The 13,431-nt window shown below is 35.1% G+C and overlaps 1 protein-coding gene across 1 annotated transcript in view; it reads left to right on the top strand.

Moving 5' to 3' along the window:
• The window catches only part of LOC107715750 (whirlin-like), a gene marked incomplete at its 5' end in the record, with an annotated part of 34,673 nt that overhangs the window by 19,311 nt on the left and 1,931 nt on the right, over positions 1–13,431 (top strand). Inside the window, 6 exons of the mRNA XM_016521937.1 lie at positions 4,693–4,896; positions 5,111–5,320; positions 6,163–6,231; positions 8,829–9,393; positions 10,666–10,847; positions 11,123–11,239. Coding sequence (XP_016377423.1) covers positions 4,693–4,896; positions 5,111–5,320; positions 6,163–6,231; positions 8,829–9,393; positions 10,666–10,847; positions 11,123–11,239 — 1,347 coding nt within the window. The remainder of the gene's footprint in view (positions 1–4,692; positions 4,897–5,110; positions 5,321–6,162; positions 6,232–8,828; positions 9,394–10,665; positions 10,848–11,122; positions 11,240–13,431) is intronic.

Genomic DNA, 13,431 nt, shown 5'->3' with positions numbered 1-13,431 from the left:
TTTTTCTGGACTCCTTTTTAATGGTTAAATTACATTTTATTAATCAAAAAGCATGTCTAATTAATTAAAATCATGAAACTTAAACTTTTAATAAATTTTTGTTAAACCGTTTAACAAAAATTACATGTTTGGGGCCTAAAAATGTTTTATTTTTTCCAACCTTATGTTTTATTGTTACCAAATTCTGTGTTTTTAGCATGTCTAATTATTTGAAAGCATAAAACAAGTTTCATTTATTCTTACAATAGCCATATGATTTTTTTTCCTCAGAAATTCTGTGTTGTGTATTTACATTTTTAAGGCATAAAACATTCATTTAATTTATCTTTTAATTAATGAAAATTAAAAAAAATTATTTTTGGGAAAATAAAGGGGATTTAATATTAAAACATTGAAGAAATATTGTATGATTATTCCTTAAAAATAAGGTTTTAATAATTTAGTAGTAGTAGTAGTAGCCTATTACGTACATTCTACTGAACAATAGTAGGCTAATATATTTATCAATCAAGTCAAACCGAACTTTTATTTGTCAAAATGAGTAAATATCTAGCGAATCAACTAAAGCGTAAAAAAGAAAAAGCAATTATTCCATCCATACGTAATCAATCAGGTGAAATAGTTCAGAACCCCCAAGAAATTAATAAAGTATTTCATACTTTCTACCAAAAATTATACTCTTCGGAACATAACCCAGATAGAACAGAAATAGATAATTTCTTTAAAGAATTAAAACTACCAACAATATCAAAAGAACAGGTCTAGATGCTCTAGACACTCCACTTACTGTTGATGAACTCTATAAAGCATTACATAAAATGCCAAATAACAAATCACCCGGGCTTGTTGGACTCCCAGCTGAATTCTATAAACACTTCTGGCAAATGCTGTCTCCATTATTTCACAGAGTAGTCACTGAAATAAAAACTAAATCCACAATTTCGACACATATGAATACAGCCGTCATGACACTTCTACTAAAACCAAACTAAGACCCAATTTACCCCATCAGCTACTGCCCTCTCTCATTAATAAATACAGATTTAAAAATTATCACCAAAGCATTAACTACTAGAATAGAAACAGTTATCCCAATGTTAATCCACCATGATCAAACAGGATTTATTAAACACAGAAGTGCTTCAGATAACACCCGTAGATTATTTAATTTAATTAATCTTGCCCAACAAAAACAAACCAAAACTGTTATTGTTTCACTAGATGCTGAAAAGGCATTTGATAAAGTAAACTGGACATTTTTATTCAACACCCTACGCAGATTTGGTTTTGGAGAGTCGTTCATCCATTGGATACAAATATTATACACTTCACCTATCGTAGACAGCATTCCTCTCACAAATACTGACATATGTAAGTGGTTCTCAAGTGGTTTTCCTTCACGACTTAGATTTACATTGGACATTAGATGGCAACTGAATACAAACCAAAGTTATTTATTATAAGTAAACAAAATTACTTTTACCTTTCGTAATACTAAAATGTAGTATCACCATGAACTTGACTAACAATATACAAATTTTTTTTACCATGTGGGTTCAGAAAAGAAAATTATAAAAAAATGTTTAATAGTTTGAGTATTTGGTTTCAAAATGATTTCAAAATGATTGAATTATCATAGTTTTACAAGTTAATTTGGATGCACAAACTTTGATGTCAGCAACAAAATACAGGTAAAGCGTTTTCACCTTCCTGTTAAAAGTTAATAACCATGTGTGATTATAAGATTAGATGCATTTAGCATTGTTTTGTACTGCTGTCTGAGACCATATCAGACACTTTTTAAGGTTATGACCCACCAGTTGAGAACCACTGCTCTGCGTTGTAAAACAGATATGTCCCTATTTTCTCTCACGCTGAACTTTTGAAGGTTTGTGTTCCGAATGTCTTTAAAAAGGATTCTTACCTGACGATTTTATTTCTCCCACTAAGTTACCAGCTAGACACCTGGGGGCATAGATATACAATGCATGGTGTTTCAGTGTTTGTTGTTTTTATAGCAATAGCAGCACTGGGAGATGTGGAGTGAATTGGATAGAGGCAGGAAGAGTGAGAGAGAGGAAGCTTGTTGACAGAGATTGGAGTTATTTTGATATAGGTTTGATTTAGGAGAACGTCTAAAAGTAGTAAGCAGAGAAGGGGCATGTTTTCAAAGAGAAGGTGCATAACTAGCTGTATAAGAGAGAGAGAGAGAGTTTGTTACTCTAGGGTATGTAGCATTACATATTAGACATGGCTGACTGGTGCGGTCTCAGTGATGCAGTCCTGCAGCTGCTATTCTCTCTTTCTCATGAGTGCCTGCTGCCCACACACTGACCTGAACATGCACATTACAACAGTTCATATCAACTACACGATGTGACTAATGATTGCACAACTGTTTTATACCACTGTATCACTACATGCCACTATTTGTTTATTTTCAGTTATGAAAATAAATTAGTAACCTTAGCTGTATCCGAAACCAAAGCTAGCTGCTTTCCCAGACTTCAAAGAAAGCGTTTTAATACGAAATATCTCCTAAGAGAGGCTTCCAAGACATCATAACATCTTGCAAAATGATCTAAAAAATGATTGTGAGCTTAACAAGCAAGCATTTAGTGACTAAAATGCAAATTTGTGAGTAGAAGTTAAAAATTACAATAGCATAAATAACATTGTTTCAGGGAGATTGTTTCAGGGTTATTATATTATATTATTCACCCAATCCCATATTAATCTTGAGTACCTATAGAGTAGTACTGTATCCTTCATATCCCCAAAAAGTCTTTAGTTTTATCATATTTATAAAAGAAAGATACAGGTTTACGATTCTCTCCGAAAACAGCCGAGCTCCTGGAGGCGCGCCGTGGGCGGAGCTAAAGAGTGACGAGCACTTGAGCACCGATTGCCAACAAAACACAGACATTTGATGCAGTTTCACTTACCATCAGCAGTTCTGAATCATGACCGGGATCTTTTATAGCTGGGGCCGCTCCATCTTTCAGTATCAAACGATGTGCAAATCCAGCGTCAAACTGGGCCTTGTTTATAAAACGTTCGTCAACAAACACATTTGCGAAACTCCGTTGCTGCCCCGGAAAACAAACTGAATCCACTGTTCATGTAACACTGGATTCTTCGGGAAGCTGAACAAGGTTATCTTTCCCTTACATAAAGCTGCTATGTGACAAGGTGTACAGTAAACAAGCTAAAAAACCAGAACTATGTTTTTATAAGCAAAACAAACGAGCATTTAGGACACAAAAGTACAGTGCAACGTGTCTTATTACTCTGAGAACCGCGCCCACTGGAGGGAAACATAATCGACGACAAGACCATTCATTATTTTTAACCATGTCAAAAGATTATTTCACCACCCTATGTGAATCTGAGGGGAGGAGATATATTAAGAAACTAAATTTTATTGGTCTATGTCAGTGCCTCTTTTCCTAACCTTCCTTTTGTTTAAAGGGGACTATTTGTGTCCTAAACGCTCGTTTTTGGGTCGACAGCTTACAAAAACGTAGTTCTGGGTTTTTTAGCTTGTTTACTGTACACCTTGTCACAAAGCAGCTTTTAGGCATTGCTCTGTTTTTTGTTATAAGTCAGAGATGACAAGGAGGCAGCTTCCCGCAATAGACAGTCAATGGAGAGCGTTGGATTGTACCCCCTCCCCCCCCTTTAACTAAAGCTAAAAAAATTTAAGTATAAAAAAAAAACTTATTTCATTTAGAAATGTAAAGCAACATTTCTTATTTTCATTTCAGAATAACGGAATAAAAATTAAGGAAAACTATATAAACATTAAAAAAACAACCGATAAAAATGACAAACACACACAACAAAATTACTAAAACTTTTAAACTAAAAGGAAAAAAGGAAAACTAATTCAAATGTTATTAATATAATATTTAAAATAATACATTAAAATAACTAAAATAAGATTTGTTTAATAGAATTTTGAATATTGATATATGAAATTATATACAAAATGAGTGTATAAAACTAAAACCACCAGTAGGTGGTGGTAAGTCGTATCTTTATGAGTCATTGAATCATTAATTAAAACAATTTGTTCAAAACAGGGTTATTATAGTTAACTAAAACTAAAACCAAAAAGAAAAAGAAAAAAAGACCTCAAGCATATTTAATGGTTGAAATAAAATTTAAATTAACTGAAGTAAAATAAAAAAGTAAACTTACTTTATTTCAGCTAGACATTTCTCATTTTCATTTTGTCTAACTAAATATTGATGCACTAAAATAACTCAAATTAAAGCTTAAATAAAATAAGAATATAAACTATATAGGCATATTTTTTAAAAAAACTGAAATTAATAAAAATGACAAAAATACAGAACAAAAATGTTAACTAAAATTAAACTAAAATTGGAAAGTATAAAAATAAAAGGTATTAATAAAAACTATAATGATATCTCAATGATACTACATTTACATGGCTGATTATGAATGAATAAGTTCAAAAACACTGATTCATTTAGTAACAAAACACTGGTGTGTGTTGTTCTGAGATGCAGTGAAGGATACAAATGAAAGAATATGATTAAAAATCAAACAAATGAAGGCATCTTTGATGCAAACGTATGATTGGACAATAAGAGACTTTACATGCCTGTACAACATTGTACATGTAGACACACCCTCTATAGTTTTATCTTCTCTCTTTTGCAGTCAATCTGTTGTAAAGTTGTTGTACCAGCAGTTGGAGCGGTACGCACAGGAGCCTGGAGCTCACTGGAGGAGCAGGCATACATGCTTCTGACAGAGACAGAGAGACAGACCATGAGCTATTACATTCAAGAGTATCAGCGTGGACACATCGGGGTAGAGCCTCTGGCCATGGCCCTGTTTGAACTCTTCAATACACATGCCAAGGTGAGACTGACAGCAAAAAAAAAAAAAAACTCTGAAGAATTGCTAACAACCCATAAAGCCATGGTCTATGCCAGCATCTTTATAATTTAATGCACAATGTCACTGAAAACTCTTAGTTTTAATGTTAGCATTGCATTTAAATTAAAAATGTATCATATTTTGAATGATTTCAGGTGTTTCATTTAATGATCTCTTGTCTGTTCCCGCTCCCCAGCTGTCCTTGCTGGCTGAGGTGCGGACTCTGATCGCTCTGCAGGATCTGGAGCGATTCGACGGGCAAGTGTTACATCGCGAGATGGAGGCGTGGAGAGCTCGGCACGGAGGCTCGGGCCTCCTGCACCCTGACTCTATCTACGTCACCCATCCAGAGGGCCACATTCCTGCTGCCTGCCAGCTGACCACTGCAGTCCCCAGCTACAACAAGGCACGTGGCTTTCCGCGCATCATTTGGTGTTGTGCAGTGCTGTGAATATTAGCATGCACAGGTGGACAGAATTAAAGTACAGATTCCCCATTTAAATATTACTATAAGTGCTACTTTTAAATTTCCACTTGGGTAAGAGTACAAACCCTGAATGAAACAGTAATAAGAAATATTATTACAATAATTGTATTCAGGATTTTTTTTCAGGATTCTTCAATGGCTAGAAAATTCAAAAGAACGGCATTTATTTGAACTGTTTACAACTATTAATTTCTTGAAAAAATCTAATAAAATTAAATTGGAAAAAGACACAAAACTAAAAGAAATAACACTAAAACCAACATACACACTACCATTCAAAAGTTTTTGAAACAAGTCAAAATACAGTAAAAGCTATTTCTTTAAATTTCTTTAAAAACGTTGGACCCCAAAAGTTTTAGTGTATGCATGAAAAATATTGATGTATAAAAACTAGTTATTTTTTATTTTTTTATTCATAGCTTTCAATGCTCTATTCCCATATTTGATGAGAGAGGAATCTTTTTTGTATTTGTATTATCTAACTTTTCTCAGTCTGACTTCTACTGTGCCTGCATTGATTGGTCTGATCTGCTGTGTCTTGGTAATTGCATGATTTGATTCCAAGCATTATTGTAAAATCTCACACACACAAGCCGTAATTGAGCTGAACTGATGAGAAATGAAGAGCTGTATCTCAAGTGGAGCATGGGTTTCTTAAACTCAAACATCTTTTTGATTGTATTTCATTCTGGAGTGATTGTTGCTGTGTACACCCGAGTCATTTCAGTGATTGTTTATGTTTTTTTGCTTTGCCTTAATAGAGTGAGTGCAGGTTGGATGGGAGTTTGATGCCACTTGAGAGTCTAAATTCTCTTCCTGATGTTGCTCTGGTGAGTTGTTTACGTTTGTCTGCTGTGTGTCTGCACACTGTTACGTTTTGTGGAGTAAAAGCTGTCAGCATTAAAATGGCTTTTGTATTTTTACGCCTGAATGTAACAAGAAAAGAAAGGGACATGATTTAGGACTAGGAAAACAAAACATTTATCCCTAAAATACAAAGACTGTCATATCCCCTGTAAACCTAAGAAAATCGCGCAAGATTTATTTTGTTTTTGGATGAATACATACACCTGTATTTTTGTAATCTCAAAGATTGATAGATCAAGGGCTGTCTAGATCTTGAATAGCGCGGGACAAAATAACGGTCCACATAACAGAACATAAACCTGACAATAAGATCGTTAGGCTATCATTAGCCTATATGTATAAAAGTTAGTTCTGATCTGATCTTCTAATCTGACTGCTATGTTATCATTACTAACTTGTTTAATATTCAGTCCACATGCATGAAGTGTAAAACGAGAAGGGCATAACATTACGAAAAAAGAAAACACGCAAAAATCGCGGTTGCTGGGGTTCTTGCATTCCTCTGCGGTTTGCTCGTCAATAGCGCGGTATTGCGATATTGTGGTTATCGCGACAGCCCTAGATAGATCAGTCATTTGAAATGTAGTAGAGGCAGTGCATATATACAATACACCTCTACTTGACCTCTTTGTAAGAATGTGTTGAATACGGACCTGTTTCCAATAGTCAGCCCCCAAAGAGAAATTTTATCTGAAAAACAAAATTCATTAATAACAAGTAATTACTGTTCAAAAGTTTGGGTTTGATATAAGATTTTTTAATATTTTTGAAAGAAGTCAAAATACAGTAAATACTATATTATTAAATTATATTTTGAAATTTGATTACAATTTAAAATAACTGTTTTATATTTTAATATGTTTTAAAGTGTGATTTATTTCTGTGATGGCAAAGCTGAATTTTCAGCAGCCATTAATCCAGTCTTTAGTGTCACATGATCCTTCAGAAATCATTCTAAAATTCTGATTTAATGCTCAAACATTTATTGTTATTATTAATGGTGAAAACTGTTTTTTTGTGTGTTTTGCTTTTTTGTGGAAATTTTATTTTATTTTATTTTTTTGTAGCAAAGCCTTTACTGTCACTTTTGATCAGTTTAATGCAGGGGTTTTCAAAGTCTAAGACAGTGGGCCTCCCTTTTGACACAACTTACCCAATGGCGCGATTCGTCGATCTGGAGTGCAAAAAATGGGCTGTGTCTGACTTTCTCCTTCACATCCTGTGCCATGTCTGAGATGCGCCGACTTATTGTGTTGTCAGAGAGTGGAACAGAATCAATCTTAGAAGCCGCTGCCTCTCTTAGCATCACGGAACACAGGTCTTTTGCTGCCGTCCTGCTATAGTTACCTCAACTTGCTTGGTTTCAAGGTGTGCACCGAAGTTTTGTGGGTCTCATGCTGTCATTAGCCAAAATATCTTGACAAACCCACACATAAAGGTCGTGGTTCATCAGCTGGTCCTGTCCACGTAAATCCTAAACTCAAATACTGATCATCATATCGTCGTCTTTTGGGTTGCCGTCTTTCCCGATTCAAAGCCCTGAAGTTGAAGGCTTTGAATTGGGAGGTCTCAGAAACCGCTCCATTGTATTAATAGGCATATTCACAGCTACGGCCTTCTGGGTGAAACATTTTTCTCATATTTTTGACTTATTATTTTTTAGTATCGTTTAAATAAAAACATTTAATTATAATAAAAAATACATATAATAATTTAACTCAATAATTATATTTTTAATTTATTATAATTTTCCCCCGCGCCTCCCCTGACATGCTCTGGCGCCCCCCTGGGGAGGCGCGCCCCACACTTTGAAAACCCTGCATACTTGCTGTTTAAAAGTATACATTTTTAAAATCTTGCTGAGCTCAAACTTCTGAATGGTGGTGCAATTAATTTAATATGTAATAAAAATATGGTTTTGCTTTCAGTAGTTGATCAAACATTGCAAACCTTCACACTGTATCCAATGTAATTTTACTGTACACTGCCCGAAAACGTGGAGTAGCATATACCAGACAAAAGTGCTTGTTGCACACCTGATGCCAGTCATTTTGATTTTGCAGAAATTGCATGGTAACATCATAAAATATTTGTAACATTAAATATATGCTGTTAGGTTCTAATTCAGAACACAGCCATGTGACAGATTTTCTTTTTATCTAGTCAGTTTGCTGAAGATTGAGTTGAGTTCAATGGATTATTATCCTTCCCTTTCTTGTTCTCATTTAATTAAGCATCAGTAGCCCAACATTAACTCTTGTAATCATAAATGATTATCTTGGATGAATCCGTAATTGACCATCTTGTCATAAACGTGTGCTAATGCTAAATGGTTGTACATAGAGACAACTCTATCATCTGTTAATTTCATAATGTGCAGACATTTTAGAAGGAAATGTCACCTTTTAAAATCGTTTAAATGTCAGGATGTCTTTTTTTTTCTTTCTCAGCGTTATCATAACCTCCCTCAATGATAATGCATCCTTTAATTGCCTGTCTTAGTATTTGAAAGCAACAGTGAGGAGATAAATATAGACAGTACGTTTATGTTTTATTTCAGGACAAGATGCAGCCGTCATCCGAGTCACCCCCCTCGTTCAAGCCTCCACCTCCACCTGTTCGACATGCCAGCCCTAAAAATCAGACCAAACGGCATTTTTTACGGCATCAGGAAAACCACACCCACAATTTCTCACACTCACACTCGCCCTGCTCTGCTCACACCTCCCCATGTACTATCCACCACACTGCTTCCACCTGCTCTGTCCATCACACTCCTCCACCCTGCTCTCACCATCACAGCTCTCCACGATCGTCATCTTATCATGCTAGCCCTTCTTCTGGACCACCGTGTAGAGATTTGGTTCAGTTTCTAATGAGCAGGCAGGCGGCAGTGCTCTCCCCGCACCTAGAGTCTCCAAATCGTTCTAGAGAGGGCACCCCCATGATCTCTCCACGCTCCTCTCCGTCCCTTTCGCCTTCACTGCTAATGCCTGCGCCGCCCCCCTGTAGCCCCGAGAATCTCGAGGGCTCCCCCTCTACACACCGGTGCGGTGCCACCCAGACCAGCCCACTACACCCTGAGCCAGAGATGACAGAGGAAAAGCCTCAGCCCCAACTACGAGGTGAAGACACTCTAAGATTATGTCTTAAAGAGATAGTTCAGCCAAACATGAAAATTCTGTCATCATTTACTCACCCTCATGTCATTCCAAACCTGTATGACTTTCTTCTGTGGAACACAAAAGTTTTGGTTACCATTGACTTCCACTGTATAAACAAAAACACTAAGACATTTATTAAAAATATTCTTTATATATTTGTATGTACAATGGAAGAAAACATTCATACAGGTTTGGAACAACATGCAACAAGTAAATAATGATAGGATTTAAATTTTTGGACAAACTATTTAAGTTAGCACTTAAATCTAGTTTACCTGTTTGGATCAATGCATGTTTTTAAATAGATATTAGGGCTGCTGATTGATTACAGTTTTTAATTGAATTAATTATGTGGTATGTTGATTAAACGGATTAAATCCCATATATCAATATTTTTCAATCTTAGATTTTTTTTTGAATGATCTCAAGTGGATTATTAGAATCCTAAAACCAAACATTCACAAACATTTGACTCTTGTACAAATCTTTAACAAATGTTTATAAGTTAACCATTCAAAAATGTACAGTGTACCCGGTGTAGTTTGGTTCAGAGACAAATGAATCATTTAAAACAAATCTTTTTAGTGAATCTAAAACATACAACACAACCAGTGTAATGTGATTCATGGGCAAATGATTGAATCATTCATAAAGGCATGAACTTTCAACTGTTAGTTTTTCCCAAGAAGTGTTAAAGTTGACTTCATTTGGTATTCACAAAGCCTTTTTGGTTGTGTTGATGATTATAATGTATATATCTGTTATATAACAAATAGCAAATAAATAGTTTGATAGTTGTTATGAAGTATAATTTACTGCATTTGCTGAGAGTAAAAATGGAAAATACACAAACAAAATGGAAATATGACAACATGAATTACAATCAAATTGAATCAGGGTAATCTGTATTGATAACAACCCTATTGAAAACACATTAAAAAGAGTGGCTAAAGATAAAGGAGGTACTCAAGGCTTTAATTTCTCAGATGGCAGGATACCTTATTACAAATTGTACATACAGTATAGTCACAGGGCATCTCATTCATCTAAAATAATTAATCACACTAATTTAACATACTAAATTGACAGCCCTAATAGGTCCAGCTTCTATAACTCTTTTCAGATCCAAATAATGTGAGGTCCACATAAATTCTGAATGCAGATCTCTAATCTGTGAAAGCTAAATTGTGTGGTTATTTATGGCTTTGTGTGCTCATTTGTCTGTATTCCCAGGAGCCACGCTGTCCCAGCTGTCAGACAGCGGACAGACTCTGAGTGAGGACAGTGGAGTGGATATCGCAGAGGCAGGGGGGTTGAGTAAGGACAGCAGCCCTCGACCAGGTAAAGCTCCATTCCTCCAGGTCACAGGTGGCACACGCAGAGCAGAAGGACTCGCACAGGCCTCCGCAAAACAGGTGAGAGAGCAGCGACAAGTTCTCTTCTGTCGTTTAAATGAGTTAGTGTCATTTCATCATGTAAATAGCCATTATACAGAAGTATATATGTCTTAATGTCGCATTGTAGGGATTTAGTCCTGTTTACCCTGCTGCTGTTAAAAGAAGGTTTTGGTTTAGCTCTAAATTTCATGTTAAACTCTTCATTCATGTCTTCCACCATCCTTGAAATCTCTCTTTTTCTTTCTTCTTGAGTGTGACGTCTAAAGTGGCGTCCCTGTTTGTCATTGTTTTAGATGGGAATAATGGAGCCTACACTTGTACGGGTGCCCAAATGTGCCAGTACACTGGGTATTGCTGTAGAAGGGGGTGCTAACACCAGACAGCCTCTACCACGCATTGCGACCATACAGGTGGGTCAGAGCGCTCTGGTCTAGACATAGGTTCAAGTTCAAAGTTACAGCTAAGAAAGATTCGCTTTTTGAAAGGTATCCCAGAATGCGCATCAGTAAATATTGTATAAATAAATACGCTACTGTTAGAGTTAATAAGATTTTTTAAATAAATACTTCTCTTCAGCCATGATGCATTAATCTGATCAAAAGCGAGAGTAAAGAAATGTATTGTTACAAAAGATTTCTATTTTAATCAAAGAATCCTGAAAAGTAATTATTGCTGTTCCCACAAAAATATTAAGCAGCACAATAATTAAAAACATTGTAATTTACATTTAGTCATTTAGCAGACGCTTTTATCCAAAGCGACTTACAAATGAGGACAATAGAAGCAATCAAAATCAACAAAAGAGCAATGATATACAAGTGCTTTAACAAGTCTCAGTTAGCTTAACGCAGTACACGTAGCAAGGGTTTTTTAAATAATAAAAACAAGCAGCAAATGAATAGAGTGCAAGTCTAAAAGGGACAAGGGGTTTTTTTTTTTTTAAGAATAGAATTAGAATAGAGAGTGCTAGAGTTAGAGGGTCAAATAAAGGATATAATTTACATTACATTACAGCCTTGCTGAGCATAAAATACTTTTTTCAAAAATATTTAAAAATCGTACCTTTGAATGGTTGTTTATATAAATGTGAAAATCATTGATAAAAAATAGTTCAGTCTAATTAAAAATGAACTATTTTACCACAAATCCATGTGTGCTATGTTATTGGAATATTGTATTGTTATCTTAGCTACATGCTACTCTGTTGAAATCAACTATGAGCCTAATCTGCTTTGCACTTGTTTCTGTACTTGACCCTGTTTGAGTATGGCAAGCCCTTTTGACTTTTATTCATTCTCAGGATATGAATTCTTGATATCAACAATTCAATTTTTACTAGTTAAAATGTTAATTCTTGATATCAGGAATTGGATTTCTACTAGTAACAATTGTTATTTTTGATATCAGCAACTACATTTCCACTAGTAACAATGTTAATTCTTGATATCAACAATTACTTTTCAACTAGTAAAAACTATAATTCTTGATATCTGTAATTGTATTTTCACTAGTTAAATGTCACCATAGGCTGCCATTCAAAATCAATTGTTGATATCAAGAATTAATTTCTTACTAGTTGAAATTCCAATTTCACATATCAGAAATACAATTCTTACTAGTAAAAACCTTTATTTTTGATATCAGTAATCACATGGTTACTAGTACAGACGTCTATTCTTGATATCAACAATTTAATTGTCACTAGTGACAATGTTCATTTCTGATATCATGAATGTGATTGTTACTAGTAAGAAACCAATTTTAGATATCAGAAATTATATTGATATCAGAAATGCATTTTCAGATATCAGAAATAACAAATGTAACCCCCCCCCAAAAAAAAGAAATAGAAAAGCTAGGCAGCTCGTTAGGTTTTGAAGCAGGGCTATACAGTATGTTGATTTGACATTCTGTAGTGTTCAAACTCAGCCACAGAGTCTTAGAATTACTATTCCCACAAAGTACCTTTTGTTCCCATAATGGAAAGGGTAGCTAATGTACTGTGAAAGTCTGATATTACACCCATCAAGGTGCAAGATACAGTTGTAACTTATATAATGTGGTTTCACACTTTGGCACAAAGTGGCTTTGCACGGAAATATGTTTGCTTGCATATTTAAAACACATTGGGATAAAGCAGCTAGTGATATGACTATAGCTGTAGGGGATGAAAAATAAATAAATAAGATAACTTGTATCTAATAGCGCTTATAGAGATGTCTGATACTGCTGACCAAAGACAAAGTGCTGTAGCGGTGTTGCTGTATTTGTATTCTTTGTTGATTGCTAGAGTATCTCAGCATGTAAATCTCAGCATTGGAAAAGTCACAGGAGAACAAAGCCTGTCACAGACCCATCTTGACATGTTTCATAATTAAAGGTGCAGGTCTTTTGTCCAGAAAATGTCCTGAGACATCACACCTGTCTCTTTGAAAACCCTAGGCTCTTACAAAAAGAGTTTAGGAAGCAGCCCACGATTTAGCCGATCAGAAACACTCTTTGCCTGTTACAAGTTTGTGTGCTGACATTGGATTGGCTGGAGGAATCTGTTTAATGGTGCATCAGCAGTGTTGGGCTAGTTACTCAAAGAATGTAATATATT

The sequence above is a fragment of the Sinocyclocheilus rhinocerous genome, unplaced genomic scaffold (genome assembly GCF_001515625.1).
Source record: "Sinocyclocheilus rhinocerous isolate Xijiao unplaced genomic scaffold, SAMN03320098_v1.1 scaffold3194, whole genome shotgun sequence".
Taxonomy (NCBI): Eukaryota; Metazoa; Chordata; class Actinopteri; order Cypriniformes; family Cyprinidae; genus Sinocyclocheilus; species Sinocyclocheilus rhinocerous.
This window is presented reverse-complemented; position numbering and strand designations above follow the sequence as displayed.